Below are 24,292 nucleotides of genomic sequence, written 5' to 3'. Positions count from 1 at the left end.
TCAGAATAGTGAAAACACAAGGCAGAAGACAAGAAACATAAGGAGACATGTGACACCAATATAGATTATTTTTATTTTAGACATTTTAGTTATTACATTTGAAAAATGCAGTTTATATATTTTATCAGGTGATGCATGAAAATGAAAACATTGAATCAAACTTGTCTTTTGAATGTTGCATGTGGCCTACATTGAGCACTGGATTTACATTATTAATGCTGTAGCAGCCCCTGTGTCCATCTTTAAGGGATCTGGTTTCTCTGGGCTCAGTGAGAAAGGCACACATGACTGGCTGGGGCCCTTCAGCTGACTGGTATCAGATTTAACCACCCTTTCTTTGCCAGGAACATCTGAGGATCAACGAGAGAGGTGTTTAATAAGAACAAGACAAGCGAGGAAGAGAAAGTGATATGAATTGGAAGTGTGTTAAATTACCAGGGTTGTGTAGTGGTTGGTAAATAGGCCTTTTAAACTGAGTGAACAATGGCAGACCATTTTACCATTGCATTGACTGTATTGTTTTGGTGTCCGACTCTAACCCCCTGCCTCACAAATTTCAATTCAAAAAAAGACCCTGCACACCTCAAGATATAAGTGGTACAGTCCACAATTGAGGAACACCTGTTGCCTCGGTAGGATTCTTTTCGTGTGACATGGGAAGTTTGTGGGGAGGGGGTTATAGGCAGAGTTTGTGACCCCTTAGGCATGTGTTCCAAAATAGTAAGAGATTTTAAGCTATGAAAAGCTGGACAATAGAGACTAGGTTAGCCCAGTTAACCACTTTTGGCCAGTGCTGTTGGGTTCTAAACTATCAGGCTGGGCATCTGGACTCTCTTGACCCAGCTAATCATGTGGTGAACCACCAAAGTAAAAATCTCAAATCATACATTCAAATAATACTTTTAGCTTATATGTGAGGATATACGGAATGTCTAATATTTGATTAATGTTTAACTTTTTAGTAATTAGTCTCAGTTCTACACAAAATGTAATGTGCCTATCCTCTCTCTTTAGGTCTGTGCGAAGACATAAAAACTTATAAAACTGAACTAAAGCAACCTTTATGCAAGCCATGCTATTATATCTCTTACTCTTTTATGCAATGACACATAAGGTCAAGACAATTTGTGTGTTGGCAAACTAACCTCGTAGGATTGAAGCTAATGGAAAGTATAGTCACTGTTGCTACACATTTCACGTAGAACTAACCCCCTCCCCTCCACCTCTGCCCAAACTTCAAAAATACATGCGGGTGGAGAGTGTGTGAGCATGTGTCCCCATGCCCTTCTCTTCAAACTTCATGTGTCACAGAGGAAATTATAGATACTGGAGTAACACTTAAGCTTAGATCCATATTCAATAATATTTTGACTAGCTCTCGTCTATGTGTGTGTTTAAAAGGACCAATTAATTTCACAGATCAGTGCTTTGGAATAATACTGTTTGGAGAAGATTTGCGAGAGAGTCTCGCACGCTCAGCGTCATGCCGGCTGGGTTTCAGCAGTTGGGAGGGGAGGTAATGACAATATAGATTATGTATAATGTATGTTAGATAATGTGATCTGCAGTGCACCCTGATGATGACTGTTTAACTTGAATCTTTAAAATATAAACATTATAAACACATATTTCACTTGCTTAAAACAATTTAAAACAATAGTATGCTCATGTTTACATATGTTAATGGCTGTGCTGTTATTATTTGATTCAAAAATCTAAAATAATGGATTATGAGAATGTGTCCTATTAAATATTACACTCACATTTAGATGTCTGATGTTAGATGTCATTCTGTCAGTTTGGTAAGATGATAAAGTTGTCCCGGTGTATTACGATTCAGTGAGAGTACTAGATAGCAATAAAGTCAGCACTGCAGTTGGATAAAGTATGTAAATAGTCACATGTTTCAAGGTCAAAACTTTGCTTTTAAATGACCTAGAAGTACTCAGTAGAAGCATTGCAGTCACACAGTGGACTTTAAATGAAACTAGCTAAATACCACTACTTGTTGGAACTGCGTTTTGTGGTGTGATGACAGTAATCATGACACTGACACACCACTACCTGCCAACCTCAACAATATTGTTATGCCAATATGCGTAAAGACCTCATTTTAATGTTTTGTCAATCATATAACATACTCTAAAACCATATATTTGTCATGCTAATATATTTGCAAAAGTATAGTACACCTCTAGAAATGATAAGCAAGAAAACCTTTTAGTAAACATTGACTGTATTGACAGTTCAGCTAAAGAAATATATGTTTCTTTTACATCTCAAAGAGTATAGTTTTTTAGATATTTATTTAGCTGAAACTAAAAAAAAAATGCTTAGCAGACACTCTCTTTTGAAGCTGTTTTATGTGTCATTACAAAACACATCATAGCCAAATCTCAAAACAGCTGGGTCATGTCAGGGAACAAACCAGCAAAAAGGTTCATTTAGTTTATTTCTTTTTTTGTCAATCATATTTGTGCTTTATATCATAAAACAATGAAAATATAAGAAACAAATGTTCAAACAAGTATATATGTATATATACTAAGTGCCTGTAAGTGTTACACACTGAATACAGCATTTGGTTAGAGAGGTGTGTTCAACACTCCTAATGAATAGTGTCAGCAGATATAAACAAAAAAGGGGTCTGCTTTGTGGCACGCTGCTGTCAGTCAGTGAAATGACAGGTGTGTGGCCCATGCTGCTAATGCCCGATGAACCACAAAGACATAGGACAGACATAGACAGACATACTTAACCATTTACCTCTAAACACATGACAGATAGAACTGATCAAAATTGGTATAGAGCCTAAAAAAACTAGCCATCCTTAATTAAAAATGAAGATAGGGTAATCAGATGCGTATTTTACTTTCAGCCTCTCTAATGTTGAACATATTACTGTAAAGACATTGTACGACTTGGTTGAATGGTTGCATTCACTCCTGAGGGTCTGCATCCAGTTAACAAGATTACCATTAATATCTCTCTTACATGTTTTCAGCAACCATTTCAAATATATATTTACATTTTATCCCAATACATAAATATAGAATTACAATATTTAACAATATAAAATATATATTCAAATTATAGACAGACAGGTCTGAAGTATTGCTGTAATAACTTCTTAACCTCCCTTGTAATTGTTACATTGCTGATTTGTAGTGTTATAGTTGTTTTTTTGTTTATTTTTATTTTGATATTTGATTATATTTGGATAGTTCCAGTTGTTACCATTAGTTAACTACATTAGTTAACATGGACTACTTTCAAAGAAATTGTTAATCTTAATGAATGTTAATTTCAACATTTACTAACATTAAAATCAAACATTGTGTCTATTAATATTTAATGTGGCTGAGCTAAAATGAACTAACAATTTTTATATAATGTTAACAAAGATTAATAAATACTGTAACATATGCTCATTAACTGGCATTAACTAATGGGACCTTACTGTAAAGTGTTACAGATTACACGTTGAACACCAGCATTCAGATGAAACATTCATGCTTCAACAGACTTATGATATTGCACTTATAAACATTGTACATTTTGGTGACCTGCAGAGAATAACTGGAACCCTCGCACTGTCAGTGTTCACAGCTGTACTGGGTTCCTTTCAGTTTGGCTACAACATTGGAGTCATCAACGCTCCACAAAAGGTAATATTGCATCTATAGTTAAATCAGTTACTCACTGATATTTTTGACATAATATCACTGTATTGTTAAAGCTTCATTTCGAAACAGCCAGATATTATTTTGTGTAAATGATTTTGACTATATTCATGAACAGTGACTCAATGTTTAAAGCACAGTCTCAGCTATATTATTATAACATTTTAAAATTTAACTATGATCATTTCAAGTGGATCTACACCCTCTCAAAATCATTGTTATTTTATTATTACATTTAAATTATTTTAATAAATTATTTGTTTAAACTTTAAATATTAAATAAAAAAACTTTTATAATAACTATTTTAGTTTTACCTCAAATATGTGTCATTATAAGCTTCCTAAGTGTCAAAACATTTGTTCTGCTTTTACAATGTACAGCAAATCAGGAACATCTAATTCTAGAATGTGTTTTGAGGGCACATGTGAGAGCGAACATTTAGATGTGACATTTCCACAAATGAGACCAGAATAACATGCAGCTTATGCTTGTGTTATTGTTTCATCTACTGAAGGTCACACTTTGGAAATCTCTCTGTTTTAGTGCCAGGACTTTGTCACCTGAGTTTAAAATCTTTATATATATCATATCACTTCTTATATATATATAGCGTACCCCAAAGTTCAACCCCAAAGTTTTAAATATTAGTGTAGATAGTAGATCTAGTGTGTATATATTATGGTTCCTTAAAAAAGCTTTTGTGTAGATAGCAGATATAGTGTGTATATATTATGGTTCCTTAAAAAGGCTTTGCATATATATATATATATATATATATATATATATATATATATATATATATATATATATATATATGCAAAGCTTTTTTAAGGAACCATAATATATACACACTAGATCTACTATCTACACTAATATTTAAAACTTTGGGGTTGAATTAAATTGGTCAAAGTGACAGTGATGACATTTATAATGATACAAATGATATTTGTTTCTGATAAATGCTATTCCTTTTAACCTTTTTATTCACTAAAGAATTCAAATAATGATAGTACCAAATCAGCAAATTATAATGATTTCACAAGGATCATGTGACAATGGCTTCTTCAGCCTTACCGTCACAGGAATAAATTAGTTGACCTAATGGTTAGAGAGTCGAACTTGTAAGCCAAAGGTTGCGAGTTCGAGTCTTGGTGGTGGCAGGGTTTGTAGGTGTGGGAAGTGAATGACCAGTGGTCTCTTCCACGACTGAGGTGAGACCCTTAAGCAACTGTTTCTCTGGCGCCCCATGGCTGCCCACTGCTTCGGGTGTGTATTCTCTGCTCATTGCTGTGTGTGCCCACTTGGATGGGTTAAATGCAGAGCACTTCAGAGTATGGGACACCATACTTGGCTATATGTCACTTCACTTTTATAAAAATATTTATTTACGCCGTTTACGCTAAGTGCAAATAGCCCACCTTTTTGGCAGAAAATTAACACTGTAACATAAGAATTTGATAGTAATAATGGCCTGAATTTTTCATAGGAGTACTAATGTCTCATCATGTTTCTCCATCTATCTGACCTCAGATCATTGAGCAGGCCTATAACTCAACATGGATGGAAAGATATTCAGAACCGATCCCTCCACAAACTCTGACATCTCTGTGGTCACTCTCTGTGGCTATCTTCTCCATCGGAGGCATGATATCCTCCTTCTCTGTGGGAGTCCTCTCAGAGTTCTTTGGCAGGTGAGATAGCTCTATACTGACTATATACATACATATACACACAGTGGTGGCCAAAATTATTAGAACACTAGTATTTTCACCAGCTAAAAATGGTTGCAAGTTTTTTTCTATCTTTTGCTGTAGTGTGTCAGTAAGAAACATCAGTTTACATTTCCAAACATTTATTTTGCCATTAATTATAATGATCTAGTGAGATTTTTGTTTGCACAAGGAGTCTGACAACAGCCAGGGCTCCACATAGAGATCTGATCGCATCATCATCCAGTCTGTCTGGAATGACATGAAAAAAAAAACAGAGCAAACTGGGACAAACTAAATCCAGAAGAACTGTGGCAATGTCTCCAAGATGCTTCAAGAAACCTACCTGCAAAGCTACAGTACTGTTAAAAATTTTAGGCACTTGTGTAAAAATGCTGTAAAATTAGGATGCTGTCAAAAATATTGTTATAAATATGTTTTCTTTATCAATTAACTTATATTAACTAAATAAATCAACATAAACAAAAACATTTAAAGCAGCTTTTGCCCTAGTTGCACTTGGTCATAGTTTTTCAGGTAGCTTTGCAAGCAAGTCTCTTGAAGCATCTCGGAGATGCTTAGTTTGTTCTGTTTCTTCATGTCATTCCAGACGGACTGGATAAGTGGAGCACTGGCTGTTGTCAGACTCCTTTTGCAAAAGAAATTTCACTGCATATTTACAATGAATGGCAAAATTAATGTTTGGAAATGTAAAATGATATTTCCTACTGATACACTACAGTAAAAGATAGAAATAACTGACTGTTGAAAATACTCCTGCTCTAATAATTTTGGCCATCACTGTATGAAACTGAATATAATTGAAAACAAATAATGTTTAGACTTAAGATTGAAATGTACAAAAAAAAAAAAAAAAAAAAACGCTACTTAAAATTGTGGCACATAAATGATAATGATCAGCAATCTCATGTTTCTGAATTTATTGACTGATTGAGAAGGAGAGTGAAAGAAAATAAAATTATAATAAAAAAAGAGGGAGTGAAAGAATGCGGGAAAGGGATTGGCATATGTAAAACAACCATCAAGTGAAAAAGTTTTAGAAAGGACTGGGTTATTTTTTAACTAATTAATCCAAAGTTACTACTCTTATTATAGGGCAACTTTGTTGAAGGGCATAGTGGTGATATGGGCATTCAGATCTCCATTTACATGTTAGAACAGCTGTGTAGGTAATGACCTGCCCTTAAGGTTTCATGTTCAGAGAAGGCCACAGTGCCTTGCTTTGTGATTGATTTTAGCTAGCATGCATAACTTTGGGGTGGCACACTTGTACTAGCCTACATAACGTAATAGAAAATATACTGTCACCAGAGGTGACAAAATGTCCTTTCAATATCTGGAGAAAAATCATTGGATTTCCTTTTTTAGTAATTGTCAAATCCAATAGTTTAAATTTTGTTAAATACAGGTACATTATTTGATGTTCTCTGTTTATTGTAGGAGGAAAGCAATGCTTATCAATAATGTCCTTGCATTTGTTGGTGGAGGCCTGATGGGAATGTCCGAAATCTGCAGGTCATTTGAAATGATGATTTTAGGACGCTTTACCATTGGGGCATATTGTGGTAAGCATTCACTTTTTCTTACACATTACAAACACGGTGTCTAGAATGTCTGTACAGTGAGTGCATAAAAGTAGATTTCTTTACAGTTTATTCTTAAATATTCTTTCAAAAGCAATCTAAAAATAAACAAACAAAAAAAATTGATTGTTTTTTTATTTAAAATGTGTAATATAATGAATGATATTACTAACTATAACTTTTGTTATGTATATGTATATGGTACCAAGACATTAGCAGCTGGTCTTTTAAGTCCTGCAAATTATGAGGTAGAGACTCCATGAATCAGATCTGTTGCTCCATCAGAATGAGATCAGAAGTATTTGGAGAACAATTTTTGCAATGTGGCAGGGTGCATTATCCTGCTGATAGAGGCCACTACCAACAGGGAGCACCACTGCCATGAAGGGGTGTATCTGGTTTGCAGCAATCTTTTGGTAGGTGGTATGTGTCAAAGTTATATCCACATGAATGCCAGGACCCAATGTTTCCCAGCAGTACATTGAGCATAACACTGCCTCTGCCAACCCAAGTAAACAATGCAAACACTCATCTGATCTAAAAGAAAACATGATTTATCAGACAAGGCAATTTTCGCATTATTCCATTGTCTAGTTCTGATGCTCAGATGCTCATTGTAGGCACTATCAGTGGTGGACAGGGGTCATTGTGGGCATTCTGACTGGTTGGTGGCTATGCATCCCTGTACACAGCAAACTGCAATGCACTGTGGGACCTGACACCTTTTTTATCATGGCCAGCACTAAGTTTTTCGCTCCCCATGTGCATCAATAAGACTTGGGTGCTCATGACCCTGACCCTGGTTCACCTGTGTTCTTTCTTTGACTGTTGCACTTGCTAACAGTATATTCCACCCGTAACAGATGCCACTGTAATGATTTAATCTGCCAGTTGTTTTCACCTGCCAGTGGTTTTAATGTTTTGGCTGATTACTGTATGTTTTCTATGGACCCTGGTTTCTGTGGCACTACATTTTAAATGCATTTACATAGTAAAGAGTGGGCAGGAGTATTTTCTGTATGATATTTAATTAACATTGACACAAAAACATAATATTTTTACGATCATGAACAGATTAATGCACAGTCAAAAAGTTAGAATTGTTATAGTATATAAAGTATGCATAAATCGGCATATTAGAATGATGAAGGAACATGTGACACTGAATGGCTGCTGAAAAGTCAGCTTTTACATTAAAGGAATAAACTGCATTTTAAAACATTATGATAGAAAAGCTATTTTAAGTGTATTAATATATCATGATATTTCACAGTATTGCTAATTTCTTTATAAGGGTTGGCATCGGGATTGGTGCCCATGTATGTTGGTGAGATTGCCCCTACCAGTCTAAGAGGAGCTCTGGGCACTCTGCACCAGCTGGCTATCGTCACTGGCATTCTTATGGCCCAGGTAAAGTAAAGTCACCTTTATATTTATAGTGCTTTACACAATACATATTGTTTCAATGCAGCTTTACAGTGATAAACAAGAATATAATGATTCAATGAAACAGACAGAATTTAATTCTGCTGTGAAGCAGCACTAAAAAGACAATAGTAAACAGTCATTATTCAGTTGAAATCAGCTAATTGATTCCAATAACTGTTTAAAGTTGATCAATTATGTAATGAGTTCAATTCATCTATAATGCAGTTCTGGAGAGAACATTGATATTATCATCCAGCTCAGTTCAGTTCTCAATCAATAGTGTCTGTGCTGTCACATTAATAATAATATTGCCAAATATTAAGTGTCCCCAAGCAAGGCAAAAGGTGACAGTGGCAGGAAACCCAAACTTCATTGCAGACCGAAATGGAGAAAAAAAAAAATTGTGGAAGAAACCCGGCTCAGTCTCATCCAGTTTCTTCTCCTTGAAGAATGGAATACATAAAGAATGACACAGACAAACTAATATTAGTGTAGATGCTATTCCATTTACGATGTAACATGTACATATAATCTTACATTGGATATTAAGTATTACTGGTTCCGGTTGATCTAATCTATGCAGCCTAACAATCCTGTAAGGGATTTAAATTAATGAAGTGATAGTGTATTATGTTTATTCCAGCTTAAAGAGATGGGTTTTTGATGTAGCTTTAAACTGACAGGGTGTGCCTGCCTCCCGAACAATGCTAGGAAAACTACAGTTTGGACGGTAAATAGGAAAAGGATCTACCACATGCAGTTGATTTGATATTCTAGGTATTTTTTTTCAGCTGTGTAATTTTGAGATTGCCGTGGACCTGAAAGACTATAATGTGATAAGAGCTTGCTTAACCCATAAGGACCCACTGTGACGCGGGTGTCACAAACAATTGTAATTATCTGGAAAGGTCTTTTTAAAGCATTATCCCTTATTTTCAACTCAGGAAATCCCAAAGTGACACTTAAGTAACATCCAGGTTCAGTCACGTGAAAATGTGTGCATTTTTTGTTGTCATGGCAACATTTCCAAAATGGTGGACTGTATGGTGAGCACATGTTGCAGTGTCAGCAATTTTTAAAGATGCTTTTTTTTGTTACTAAAGGTATGTTTCAACCCATTCAACTATTCTAATGTTTTAATAACACATCCTAGATTACACTTACCCTGATTTTAATACATTTCTTGAACAAACTGATATAAAACAAGTTACAAAGATATTGTGGTGACATATACGTCACATCGGGCTGTTACCCTTAAAACAATAGGTGGAATTTTGATGTGACATATTTGTCACATTGAGAAAAATGCTAATAAACTGCTCAATTAATTTAGCTGATTAAAGTTTTTTAGTGTTATATATTTTCTACTGCTCATTTCAAAGAATATATTAACAAAAAGAACATTTAAAATAATGTCACATTAAATAAATTGTTAATGAAATGTATTTTGAAACTTTTTTTATAGTTACAGTTTTATTGCACAATATACAAATTATTGCAATGTTATGTGCATGTTTAACATGTTGACCTCCAGTGTGAGGTAGTTATTTATTTTTATTTAGTTCAAGTTATGAAAAAAAAAACATGAACAACCATATACCAAAAAAGGTAGAATTCTGATGTTTCGAGAGAGTTGTTGTAAAATGTAATGGTCACAGTTATGTAGCTTTGAAATATGTTATGGAAAAGCAAATAAAAAGAAAAAAAATGTTATGTAGCAAATAAAACTGACAAAATATAATTTTTTCAATTCTGAAATAAATGCCCAATGTGACATATGTGTAACATGAAAAAATTATTATAAACGCCCAATGTGACATATATGTAACATTACAGATCTTTCACAAAGAAGGGTTGCATTTCAAAAACAACTGCAGAAACATGTTATATGTGGTGCATTTGGTCTGTATTATATGCCTCATAATTTTCCTATAAGGAGAAATAGGTCCGGGTTCTTACAAATTCTGCTTTGACATCACAGGATTAAATTACATTTTCAAATATGTTCAAATAAAAAACATTTTAAATAGGTACTGAGGAGCTAAACCATTCAGGATTTTATAAGTAATGAAATATAGATATAATAGAGATTTAATGATGTAACCAGATATAAAATTTCTAGGACCAGAAGGTATTACCATATTACTCTGGTTCTTTAGATATTGCATTTTGGATCAGCTGGAGTTTGTTTATTAAGGGCAACCACCCAATAAAGCAATAATTACAATAAGGTCATGAAGGCAACTTTTTTGCATCCTGACATTAAGATAGATTAATTTAGATACATATTTTAAGATGGAATATGTGGTTTAACAAAGATTGATAAAAAAATTGATATCAAATCTTGCAGCATCTTAACTTGATTTTACAAGTTCATTGAAACTCTTTATTTTTCTTTCTTGTTTATCAATTTCCTTTTTTTAACTCAGTGAGTACAGTGCTCAGTCTCCAGTCCTCTATTATTTCAGTATCAATATAGTTTTCCCTTTTCGCTAATTTCTCATCTGTCTCATTATTATTCTTTTCAGATTTTAGGACTCGAATCCCTGTTGGGTAGTCAGCAGCTGTGGCCAGTGCTGATGGGTGTTACCATACTCCCTACAGTCCTGCAGATGACGCTATTGCCTTTCTGTCCTGAGAGCCCGCGCTTCCTCTATATCGTCCGCTGCCAAGAGCACCATGCAAAGAGCGGTGCGTCATACTACATACACATGTGATAAACACACACACCGTACTAAATACTCCAACCTATTTCCTCTTATCTTTAGCTTTGCGGCGTCTGACTGGCCGCCTGGAGGTCAGTGAAGACTTGGCTGAAATGAAGGAGGAAAAGAGGAAGATGGATATGGAGAGAAAAGTTTCCATTGCTGAGCTCTTTCGCTCTCCTCTGTACCAGGAGCCCATCATCATCTCTATCCTGCTGCAGCTCTCTCAGCAGCTATCAGGAATTAATGCTGTGAGTGTTCCCGATGTGCTCAGCTGATCAACTAGGAAAGAAACTAAGATTACTGCTCAGAGGTTTATATAAAAGGCATTGTTTACAGTTTTTTTTTTTCAACTGCTTACATTTTCAAAACTGTGCCTCTGTTTTTCAAAACTTTACACACAAATCCAAGAACTGCAGAAAATGCAAAATGCCTAACATCACTTGCAAAATGAAGCACTGCATTCAAAATATCACAAAAACGTCTCAAAAGCAAACATTTGTCTTACGTTGCAAACACCTTTGCCATAATATGATCTTTTCTGGATATATCACACATAAACAGTTATTCAAAACCTAAAGCTCTTTTTTCATGAGCTCCTATGCACATTTTTGTACAAGATTGAAAGTAATTTGCAGAGAAATGTTGAAAAATCAAGAAAAATTGTAAATCAAAAAAGCAAAAGTTGATAAATCAAAATAGCAAGATTCAACATTTTTTTTACCTTAAGCATTTGTGGTTGTGAATAAAGTATTACACAGTACAAAAGAAAAGTAATACACTGCCAGTCATTATTATTATGTTGAAAACAGCTGAGTAGTATTTCTAAGGTTTCTTTAATGAATATAAAGTTCAGAATAACAACATTTATCTGAAATATACATCTTTTGTAAAATGATACATTATATCTTTATCATCACTTTTGAATTCAAAGCATCTTTGTTAAATAAAAGTATTAATTTCTATAATTTCTTTACCCAGAAAAAAAAATACTGGCTTTTGAATGGTACAGTGTTTAATTTTACAAAAGCTTTTTATTTCAGATAAATGCTGATCTTTATATCTTTTGATTCATCAAATAATCCTTAAAAAATTACTTAACTGTTTTAAATATTTATAATAATAATAATAATAAATGTTTCTTGAACAGAATATTACAATGATGTTTAAGGATCATATGACACTGAAGGCTGGAGTAATGATGGTGTAAATTTTGCTTTTTGTATATATGTGACCCTGGACCACAAAACCAGTCTTAAGTCGCTGGGGTATATTTGTATATTTGTAGCAATTTTTCTTTTATGCCAAAAATCATTAGGAAATTAAGCAAAGATCATGTTCCATGAAGATTTTTTGCTAAATTCCTACTGTAAATATATCAAAATGTAATTTTTGATTAGTAATATGCATAGTTAAGAACCTAATTTGGACAACTTTAAAGGTGATTTTCTCAGTATTTAGATTTTTTGCACCCTCAGATTCCAGATTTTCAAATAGTTGTATCTCGGGCCAAATATTGTCATATCCTAACAAACCATATATCAATAGAAAGCTTATTTATTGAGCTTTCATGTGATGTATACATCTCAGTTTTGTAAAATTTAACCTTATGACTCACATATTACAATATATAACATTTTTAATATATATTCAAATAGAAATCAGTTATTTTAAATAGAAAAATATTTCACAATATTACTGCTTTTGCTGTATTTTTGATCACATAGATTCAGGCTTGGTGAGCAGAAGAGAATAAAAAAAAAACATTAAAAATCTTACTGTTCAAAAACTTTTTACTTGTAGTGTATATCAACCATGTGTCGTTGGATAGAAACCAAACATAATTTTGGATAAGGTGATTATTCCAAGGCCTATTCTAAAGCCATGATTAATTGGTGTTAAGTAAAGCAATAAGTGTTCGCACAAGTGAGGAGTTAGTGTGAGGTATTGATGAATTAGTGTGGCATTTTGATCGGCTGTGTTTGAAAAGGGAAATCAAGAATCTTCCTGTTAGATTTTTTGTGTGTTACATAGAGAATTGTGTGTTGTGTTTTGCAAAAAGTGTTTTATAAAATTGAAAACTGAGTCAAAGGCAGAGAATTAGTGTATGGTTTTGCAGATTTGGTGTGTGGTTCTGGTGTTTGAGTGTCAGGTTTCAGAAATTGTGTGTGTAAGCAGTTTAAAAAACTGTAAGTATCTTTGCTTCATTAACTGAATTAGTCTTCTAAAATTACTTCATATACATAAAATTGATCCTTGCTGATATGGTGGAACAAAAATAAAGTGTTAAGGCCTGTTCACACCAAGATAACTATAAAAATCAAATTTTCAAATTTAAAACAATAGCGGAGTTCACACCAAAACTATAACGATAACGATACAGGGCGACGATATCGTTGGGATCACTTTCAGAACGATTTTTTTTTTTTTTTTTACAGCTGATGAACGATAAAACACTGACAGCTAATCAGACTTCATTCAAATTTAAAAGGCTTGTGCATTTGAAATATCAGGCTACATTATAGAGAAGGAAACAGACATTGAACAGTAAACAGAGTAACATAAAACATACAATTACCTCAGGAATTTAGCGCTAGTTTGGACAACATTGTCTTGCCTCTTTTGAAGTTGCTGTAGAAAATAGTACATATTGTTTTTACGGTGCGTTCACACTGGCACGTAGCGAGCGGGGCGAAGCGAGCGTTTTCAATTCATTCATATGGAAGTTGCGTGTAAACGGTCGCGTGGTGCATTTTGGGATTGGAAGCGGCGCGGAGAAAGCGTTGAGATCAGCTGAGAGCGTCAAAAAGTTGGGCATTCCTCAACTTTATGCAAATCTCGAGCGCAAAACGCTGAGCGACAACCAATCGCTGTGAGAAGTAGGCAAGGGAAGATTATGACGCGTTACCGAAACTAGTGGATTACTGAGCTGAAATCACATATTATTGAAAAAGTCACGCAAAAGTAAATGTACTTTGCATGTTGTTAGTATACGCTACAATTTAGTTTGCGAACCGCCGTTAAAAGAAGACAATGGAACGTAAATAGGGTGAAAGCGTTGAGAGCAGCTGAGAGTGTCAAAAGGTTGGGCATTCCTCAACTTTATGCAAATCTCGAGCGCAAAACGCCAGGCGACAACCAATCGCTGTGAGAAGTAGGCAAGGCAAGACTATGACGCGTGTTTCCGAAATTGGTGGATTACCGAGCTGAAATCACATATTATTGAAAAAGTCACGCAAAAGTAAATACTTTGCATGTTTTTATTATATGCTACAGTTTAGTTTGCGAATCGCCGTTAAAAGCCAACAATGAAAGGCAAATAGGGTGTAAACATTGTTTTTCAGAGGCGTGCTCTGCCCTAAGTTTGCCAACAGCCCAAAGCAGTGGCGTTGTAGCGTTGCCAGCGGCACTGAGCGCGGTTTTGACGCTGTAGTGGAAACGCATCAGATAGTGTACGCTAGATTCACAGTTTAGACCCGCTGGAAACGTGCGTGCTGAGGACACCTACTGGTTGAAGTTGTGTAAATGCAATAAAAACAGACGGGTATCGATCACTGGTGTGGATGCAAATATAGTTAGGGCCCGAGCCCAAAAGGGCGAATGATAGTTAGACACTGGCGAAAGGCCATAAATGGGTGTGGAGCAGGCACTCTATAGCGCCATCTTTTGACAAAAGTAAGGGGGTTAGTTTTTCCTACAGTCACCAAACTATGCACATATATTGTTCTCATCAATCTGGACAACTTTCTAAATTAAACTCATTAGCTAAAACCAACAGGAAGCTGGCTATTTTTGGAAAAATCAGGCTGTAAACAAATTCACACTCCTACTAAGAACAACAAGCTGTTCACACCAAACTTTTTTAACATAAGGAGAAGATTCTGAAGATGCTAAATTGCGAGCGGAGTTGGGATATCTTGAACGGTGTTGACGTGGTAATTTTTTAAAGATATAGTAAAAAAGATAACCATATTTTTTTATATATCTTTAAAGTGCAGCATGTAAACTATTTAAAACTTTTTTCACACAGAGATCTTATCATTCTGAGCAAGTGCTGTAAATATCAATTTTATACAAGCTTCTATGAATTAAAGAAAATTAAAAAAAGAAATCAGAAACCTGCTGTCACTCTGCCTGAGTGTCTGTGTTCAGTCACCATTGAGTGACTGAAGAGAGACTGAAGGGGGAGGGGTGAAAGGGAGAGAAGGAGAGAGAGTGAAACATGCTGTTTTGCCTAAGACCATCTTTGAGGAAAAAATGCACATTGATGTTTAATCTACATAAATATGTCTGATCTTTGAGAGTCTGATATTTTGAGAAAATATAAAGGGTCACTAAGTCTTTCATTGTTTGTATTTTGCAGTTGTTGTTTTTTATTTATTTTGTTTTACTGAACTGTACCATGAACTTGTCCTATTCAATCACATAACAAAAGATTAAGAAAAATACAACTTTTTAGCATGAGCGGTTTATCTTCATTGATGGACATTTATTTTCATAGTGTTATTTATTGAATATAAAATTTTAATTAACAGTTTCAAGACAAACTTTGTCAACAAAACAAACTTTGCTGTAATCTGTTCAAAATATTCAGAAAATTTTACCATTTTAAGATCAGTTATATATATCGCCCCATTACAAAACTCAACTTGATTTTTAAAGATATTTTCAAAGAATGAAGCATTTATTGAGCACTTTGTTGTGTGTTGCTGTACACCCACATGAACTGTGTTCATGTTCATGTTAATTCACAGTACATAAACTAATGTTAAAAGATACTAATTTACCTTTAAACAATATATGAATACTTATTTTTAGCTTAATATTAATTAACATTAATAAATGCTATTTAATTATTGTTCATGTTAACTAATATAGTTAATGTCATTAACAACATTGAGTCATTAACAAATGAAACTGGATGGCAACATTTTATTAATCCTTATTGATTCTTAGTTATGTAGCGCTTAAGAGTGATGTCTTATAACAGGAGTCACCAGCAAAGCAATATCCACGTACAAATTGTACAGATAGGTAACAATGACATTTAAGCAGAAGTGGTGGATGTAATGCAAGCAATAATAACATTTTGTTATCATCATGAATTACATGTTCTTATCATCATCATCAGAATATAGGGAAAATGTAGCATATTGGTTCACAGTTGGCATTATCTGAAGTCCTTGCCAGGGGTTAGGTTTATAGCAAACTCCTTCTAGAGATTTAATGAAATCAACATTATATTTGATCAGTCTGATCTAGAGGCCTTAGAGATGTTAAATTGTGAAAATCTTGAGTTTTCATTAAAGGGCGTGTCCGTGGCGGCCTGACAAAGTTTGTTGTTTCGCCATGGACATAGAAGTTGTTATAACTTAGCCATAAAATGTCTGATCTGCCTCAAACTTCACAGGTTTGGTAAGAGTCCTGGCCTGAAGACACCTAAAGGCCAATATGCAGATATTATCATAGCGCCACCTGTTTTCAGCAGGATATATCATATCTTTCACTAACTTAAACATACCAAGGTCAATCTGCACCAAACTTCATATGTTTGATAATAGTGCTGGCCTGAACACATCTACATGCCAATAATCAGTTATAGGCATAACGCCACCAGCTGGCAGCAGGAAGTTTGGCACATTTTAGGGACTTTGATCTATTTTTCCTACATTTACTATATTAAAAGCATACTGCCCACCGTTTGCTGTTTTCCTAAAGCCACCGGTCGGCGGTGAGCCCGGGTGCGAGGGCCCGTTCATCGCTGCTTGCAGCTTTAATTATCTTTGTTATCTTTATCGTTATCGTGCTTGGTGTGAACGGGCCTAATGTAAAAAAAAACTATATTACCTGTCAGAGCGTATTCAACATGAACCTTGTAATCATTTAAGGTGATTAAGTGAAAGAAGACATAATAAATTTTTACTTGATGGCAGTAAGAATATTCTCAGAATAGTAAACTGAAATATAATCTGGATTTCACATCAGAGATTACAGTGGAGTCCTTGTAAGTTATTTTCTGCATGCCTTAGCAATGAACCCATTTTTTAACATTTTTCTCACACTTGCTCTTGCTTTCCACCACTCAGATCTTTTATTATTCCACTGATATCTTCAAGAAGGCTGGGGTGGAAAGTCCAGTGTATGCCACCATAGGTGCTGGAGTTGTCAACTGTGCTTTTACTATAGTGTCGGTATGTACAAAAACAGATCTCATTAATCTTTAAAGAGGGACTATCAAGATAAGATTAAACTTTTTTTTACTTTGTACATAAAAAATAGGACAATTTTGGGTAAAATTTGTAGCATTGCAAAAAAGAGAGAGAGAGAGAGAGATGCAATTATTATATATATATATAATATGACAAAAATCATACAATCTAAACTACATTATTACCATAAACCAAGCCAAACTACATCAAACTTTATATGTCTGTCACTCACTTGTCCAATCAACAGCTCTTCCTGATTGAGCGTATGGGCCGCCGGACACTCCACATGCTTGGACTTGCTGGAATGTGTATCTGTGCCATCATCATGACAACTGCCCTCACATTACTGGTCAGTCCCAAGATATTTTTCAGGAAAATAATGCTTATATAGAATTTTTTTTTTCTTCATAGACTCACCTTGATCCTGTGTGCCAAAAAATAGTTTCTGAAAAAAACTATACAATTTATAGAAAATCAGTTTCTACACTACAGACTACTTAAAAATTATAATGCAGAAGTAGGTTGTACTTTTTTTGTACTCAGTGAATGCTGTCTGCCTTCATTTAGAGTTAATCTTACTTGTGTTGTCTTTGTTTACAGGAGACTGTGCCATCAATGAGCTACCTTAGCATGATGGCCATTTTTGGTTTTGTTGCCTTCTTTGAAGTGGGGCCAGGACCTATCCCTTGGTTCTTTGTGGCTGAACTGTTCTCACAAGGTCCCAGACCAGCAGCCATGGCAGTAGCAGGCTGCTCCAACTGGACTGCAAACTTCTTAATTGGCATGGGCTTCCAGTATGTTGCTGTAAGTGTAGAGCAGGGATGACGAACATCGGTCCTGGACAGCTGCAGCCCTGCAGAGTTTTGCTTTAATCCCAATTAAACACACCTAAACAAGCTAACCAAGGTCTGAAGGGTTACTAGGAAGCTTCCGGCAGGTGAGTTTTTATTAGGGTAGAAGTTTAACTATGCATGACTGTGGCTCTCCAGGACCGGAGTGTAGAGGAAACAGCTTTTTTTCCTCTAAGAAAAGTTCACTTACCTTTCTATAACATCAAAATATGCCTTAAAATCATTATATTCAATTTCTCCTTACTCGCAGAACCTGTGTGGTCCATACGTTTTCCTCATCTTCGCTCTGCTGCTCCTCTTCTTTCTGCTCTTCACATTCTTCCGAGTTCCTGAAACACGAGGCAAAACTTTTGACCAGATCTCAGCCACCTTCCATCGTTATCCACAAAACATGATGGGCATGGACTTGGACATGGATCAGGGGAAGCACAGTACAGAACTGGAGTACCTAGGTTCTGATATGACAGAGAACTGAGGGTTTAGAATAAGATAGATGGTGGAAGGAGGGCCACAACTGACCGTTCTTTGAGGCTTGGAGAGGAAAGTGGGACACATACCAAAAACAGAACATTACTACTCAGAAGCGAGTATGGCATTTGGTATTATAAAGATGGATGTTGGACTTTTAAAGAGAGAGCAAGTTTGAGATTTTGAAAAAAAGATTACCAGACTTGAGTTTTGGAATCCCGCACTTTAAAATGCACATAGGTTTCCATTCGCCACAAAGCAAGTTATGAATTTGCATTAAACTATAGTAGATGTAGACTATGCTTTAAATTTTCAGCATTATTTAAAAAAGTATTAGTAATGTAGTGTCAAATGCCTCTGAAGAAAAAAAAAAAGTGTTTTTGAAGGATAAAATGCTTTAAGTTTTTGCACAAAGCTAAAAATTAATCACATTTTTAATGCTTATACTGTGATCAATCCTTGACACAGATAACAAAAACTAGTCATTTCACACAAAACCTCCAACATTCTTACAAATCAGTTTTAAATACAGCATCAAACATTTAAACATGCACATTTTTATTCACTAAAATTATTACTTGTGTAGAATCCAACTGATTAAATAAAAAGAGGTGTGTGCTGTTCGAGTGAAGATAAAATAAATAAATAAAAACTATACTACATATGTTGCATTTTGTTGTCACCATATGCCACTTTTTGTGGTATGGGCCAAACATAATTTTGACAAATTATTTATATGATTGAATAAAACATGTTTCTGGTTCTGGTATCTGTACATGCACAAACAGGGTAACCAGTTTTTCAACAAGGTTTGGTACAAGGGTGCATGGATAAATTAAAATTAAGCTTGTGTATATGCTACTTTTACATTGTGACATATCAACCATGTCAAGAATAACAGTAACAACAACAACAAAAAAAAAAAAAAACACTAAATCAGTCGAAAAGGCCCAAACAAGAGACAGAAGGCTTTGCAAATACTTTATTTACTGTACTGGCATTGCACATAATCCCCGCCAAAAAAAAAAAAAAAAAAAGAAAAGAAAAAAAAAAAGAAAAAGAACAAACCAAAAGAAAAGAAAAAGGGACAATTTCAAACCAGTTTGTATTGTGATTGGATGCATGTTTTCCCTTTTTATCTAGCAAGAGCGGAGTCTGTGCAGGGCTCATCACACTGGATGGCATTTCCTTTCATTGATGAACTTAAAGTAGCCAAACTGGTCAAGTTTTCTCTACTGCTCACCGCCCATAGTACAGAACAAAACTACAAAGGGAAAATATTGCAAATATAATGGGCTATTAGAGCAGGTTCTCTCACCTTTTTTTTTTTTTTTTTTTTGCACAGCTAATGATAATTATAAATGGCTAAAGATGCATCAACCCAACCCTCCCTTCCCCACCAGCCCCTTCCTTTCCATCCATCCATCCTTCTATCCTTCTCTTTCTCTCTCCCTGACAGATAAATGATCCAGACCTCAAGAGGTGAATCAAGTTGGAGAGGGACAAGGATGTAGAAGTGAGGGGCAAGTCGTTTTCAGCTTTGTTGAATGTTTGATGAGACAAGCGAGGTCCTACCCCCAAACTAACCCACCCTGGAACCTATGCAGCAACACAGGAAGAGCAAAATGTGAGATGGGAAAGAGAAAAACAAAGACAAAAAAGCAAAATGTAACGGTGAATTTACATTAAAACAAAAACTGTTCAAAAACTAAAATCCAATAAATGCTTTATTGCCTTTGCCAACTAAACTAAAATTAGTTTCTACAAATGAAAATTTGCATTTAAATGGATAGTTCACCCAAAAATGAAAATTGTCTTTATTCAGTGGTTCAACCGTAATTTTTCAAACCTATGAGAATACTTTGTACGCAAAGAAAACAAAAATAACAACCTTATTCAACAATTCTTCTCCGCCATTGTGCACGCACACATGCGTTGTGGTACTCTCCATAATGCCGTTAGGGTGACGAAGAGGAGAATTGAGTAAACGCATTATTTTTGTTTTCTTTGTGCACCGAGTATTCTCAGAGCTTCTAAGATTATGGTTGAACCACTGATGTCACAGACCATTTTAACGACGTCATTGCGGTGTTTCTGTGCCTTGACTGTGGTAGGGCCCTTGCTGTCTATGGAGGGTCAGAAAGCTTTCGGATTTCATCAAAAATATCTTTGTGTTCTGAAGATGAACAAATGTCTTACAGGTTTGGAACAACATGAGGGCGAGTAATTAATGACAGAAATGTCATTTTTGGGCTCATGCCATAAACCGTTTAAGATGGTTCGGTCCAATTTAGTAAACTGGTTCATCCAGTTCACTCAAAAGAACTGGTTTAGTTTGTGTGTAAACCGGACATCTTTCTGGACCATTTTCCAGTGTAGTACAGGTAATGTTGTAAATGTTCCATTCCACTGATAATTTTCACTTTATAAGACCACAACATAATTGTCAGGAGCCACGTATTAATCTTTTTAACTCTCAAAGTGAGAATATGACATTTTACGAATCACCAATGACCATAGTTTCAGCTATAATCATTACGGTTTTACTGAATTTTTCATTTTTGGGTGCAAAACCCAATTTAAGTCTTTCGGAATATAGAGTAGCTGCTGCTTAGTTAAGCATGTGGTCAAACTGACAACACTGGATTTATTGCAGCAGCAGTTGTAGTAGGGCTGGGCGGTATGACCAAAATTTTATTTCACAGTATGACAAATTTTATTTCACGGTAACGATATCTTTCACGATATAGTTTTTTATATAGGTAGTTATTCCAGAAAATGTACAAAAGGCAGGACTTGACATTAAGATTTGACATGTGCTTGTCCTTTCGGACAAGTAAAATCAGACATTCACTTGTCAGAGTAAAAAAAAAAAAAAAAAAAAAAGCCTTTTTTGCTGTAAATTAATCTATTCTCAAGCAATAGTCTCATCACTGCTCTATAATGTCTTACTTTAATCAGAATATTTGTGATATTTGCCATAAATTGATTTCTAGGACACTTAACTTTATTTTCCTAACCTTACTAAATGTCATTTACATTAAATTCTGAAATTTTATCAATACATTCAATTAGAATAACTAGACTCTGTATGGTTACCATTCAGATTAAATCAGTATCAACAAACTCCATCCTTCCACTGCATAGGAAAAACCCAGCCTGCATCGAAAATGCTATTTAAATGTATTTACTTAGACTGTTTAATGAAGATAAGAGGTTCCAAAAATGCATTTACACAGTACAATTGCAAATACATAAATGTTATAAGATCAATGTTGTACTTATTTTTAAACATAAATCTAAAATGTTGAAAAAATGCAATACTTTTAAATATGAAACCGAACCACCAATAGGTGGCAGTAAGTCACTGTCTTAAGGAGTAAGTCACGGATTCAATCATAGACGGATTGAACCAGTTCGTTCACTGACTCACCTGATTAAATTAAATGCTAAATCATTCAGTATTAAAACACAGCTGTGTATTTCTCAGATTCGCGACTGTTCTGCTGTGTCTATACTTATAACAATTTCATTAACAAAAACAGTCAGTGATGTGTCTAAAATGTAAGTCAGTTAATATTGACTACTAGTTTATTGAACTACTGTTGTATAAAATAAATGTCACGTTTGCAATCGTAATGGTGCTTACCTATATAATGTGTGACCCTGGACCACAAAACCAGTCATAAGTGTAAATTTGTCGAAATTGAGATTCTTACGTCATCTGAAAGGCGAGTAAATAAGCTTTCCATTGATATATTGTTTGTTAAAATAGGACAATGTTTGTCTGAGATACAACTATTTGAAAATCTGGAATCTGAGGGTGCAAAAAAATCTAAATATTTAGAAAATCGCCTTAAAAGTTGTCCAAATGAAGTTCTTAGCAATGCATATGACTAATCAAAAATCAAGTTTTTATATATTTAATGGTAGAAAATTTACAAAATATCTTCATGGAACATGATCTTTACTTAATATGCTAATGATTTTTGGCATAAAAGAAAAATCGATAATTTTGACCCATACAATGTATTTTTGGCTATTGCTACAAATATACCCGCGCTACTTAAGACTGGTTTTGTGGTCCAGGGTCATATATGTTATACAATATTGATCTTTTTTTTTTTCTACCGCAGTATGTTTGTTTCTTTGTGTATGCTGTTGCGCCTATTAGTTTTAAATTTTCCATGATTCAGATAGGCTGCACGAGCTTGATACTTGATACTGTCTGTTTTCAGTCACTGTTTACACTGTAAGTAATACACTCAGAATCATTCTCACCAAAATTTCGGTGCTATGCTAGTTATTGTTTGTTATTGATGTTTTAATCAGGTCGGACAAGTAAAATTCTCCTTCACTTGCCCATTCACAAAATCCACTTGTCCCGGACAAGCGTTAATGTCGAGCCCTGCAAAAGGGCTTTATATAATAAATAAGCTTGAATATTTAAGAAAAGGACTTGATCTTATTTCATTATTTTGTATTTTATTTTTAACCTTATAAATATAGTAAACATTTTCTTTTGAGCCCTCCTCGTCTGTTCGTTTCTCCTTTTCCATGTTTTTACAACCTCCCAGCGTATCCTTCAGTCTTGCATTCAACGGTTTGACCAGTCTCAGCCTCACGCGTGCTGCACGTGAGTTGGCCATGCCCACTTATTTACATTTCACGGTATAAAAATTTTTTTTTTTTACAGTACACATTTTATTCCGTGGTAACGATATATACCGTCATACCGCCCAGCCCTAAGTTGTAGTGAAGGCCAAAACTCTTTACCACCTTCAAAATACAGCACCAGTTTAGCTCTTAAGTCTCACCTCTTGCCGGAGGTCACATAATTCCTTCCCAATCATAGAAATCATTCTGAGGGCTTGGAAGCTGTGGTGGGTGTCTACACAGGGTGAAACGGGTGTTAGTGCACAGAGTAATCATCAGTACATGCCAAAATATAGGTTGGGGGGGGAGTGTGTGTGTGTGTATATATAGTCCCCCCAACCTATATTTTGGCATGTAATGGCAATTATCACACACACAAATAAATATTACTCACATCAGTTTTGAGGGATTGCTTTGGGGAAGCTTCAGAAGAGGATTTGACGTTAACAGGCTTAGAGGACTGAGTTGGGGACTCAGGTTTTTCAGGTTCATCTCCATCCTAAACAATGACAAACCAGATATTAATGACATTTATACAACCCATTTAAAAACAATTGTGGGGCAGAATTATTAGGCTACTACATAAGATTTTTTTCATGTCAAATATTTCACATCTGAGAAATTGATTGATCTGCCCAGCTAAACAGATAACAGCCCTGTTGCAGAACTGTGGCAGCTAACGATAATTTCACTTTACTATAAAAGCTTCACTTTACTGCATTTTTCTAAAAAATAAATAAATTACTCACTTTAGAGGCACCAGATTCAGATTTTCTCTGTCTGCGCCGACTGAACTGTCTACGGGGTTTCTGGGGCTGCCCTTCAGTCTGCTCCCTATTGATTTGGCTCTCTTTAAGGGGTGACTCTTGCTCTTCTGCAGGGACTACTGTCTGTTGAGCCTCTCCAGGGGGTGGGCGAGGACGTAATGGCCTGGACATTCAAGGAAAGACTTTGTTTACATAAAAAAAAACAATAAAT

General features: G+C 35.1%; 1 protein-coding gene and 1 long non-coding RNA gene across 2 annotated transcripts; one reads left to right on the top strand and one right to left on the bottom strand.

Annotated features, from left to right (window-relative positions):
• The first annotated feature begins 1,256 nt into the window (after positions 1 to 1,256).
• LOC141330965 (solute carrier family 2, facilitated glucose transporter member 4-like) lies at positions 1,257 to 19,322 on the top strand. The gene is made up of 11 exons (XM_073835777.1): positions 1,257 to 1,516; positions 3,573 to 3,668; positions 5,215 to 5,375; positions 6,855 to 6,979; positions 8,292 to 8,407; positions 10,954 to 11,116; positions 11,194 to 11,381; positions 17,217 to 17,321; positions 17,587 to 17,688; positions 17,940 to 18,143; positions 18,441 to 19,322. The coding sequence occupies exons 1-11, from the start codon at positions 1,484 to 1,486 to the stop codon at positions 18,663 to 18,665; spliced, it is 1,518 nt and encodes a 505-aa protein (XP_073691878.1). The 5' UTR covers positions 1,257 to 1,483; the 3' UTR covers positions 18,666 to 19,322.
• A 115-nt stretch (positions 19,323 to 19,437) lies between these two features.
• LOC141330966 (uncharacterized) lies at positions 19,438 to 24,240 on the bottom strand. The gene is made up of 4 exons (XR_012355215.1): positions 24,064 to 24,240; positions 23,709 to 23,813; positions 23,476 to 23,549; positions 19,438 to 20,257 (listed from the first exon to the last, which is right to left on the bottom strand). It is a non-coding gene; the product is annotated as an uncharacterized lncRNA (long non-coding RNA).
• Between the last annotated feature and the right edge of the window lie 52 nt (positions 24,241 to 24,292).

Source organism: Garra rufa, chromosome 3 (genome assembly GCF_049309525.1).
Source record: "Garra rufa chromosome 3, GarRuf1.0, whole genome shotgun sequence".
Classification (NCBI taxonomy): Eukaryota; Metazoa; Chordata; class Actinopteri; order Cypriniformes; family Cyprinidae; genus Garra; species Garra rufa.
Note: the sequence above shows the minus strand (reverse complement) of the source record. Positions and strands in the feature narration are given on the sequence as shown.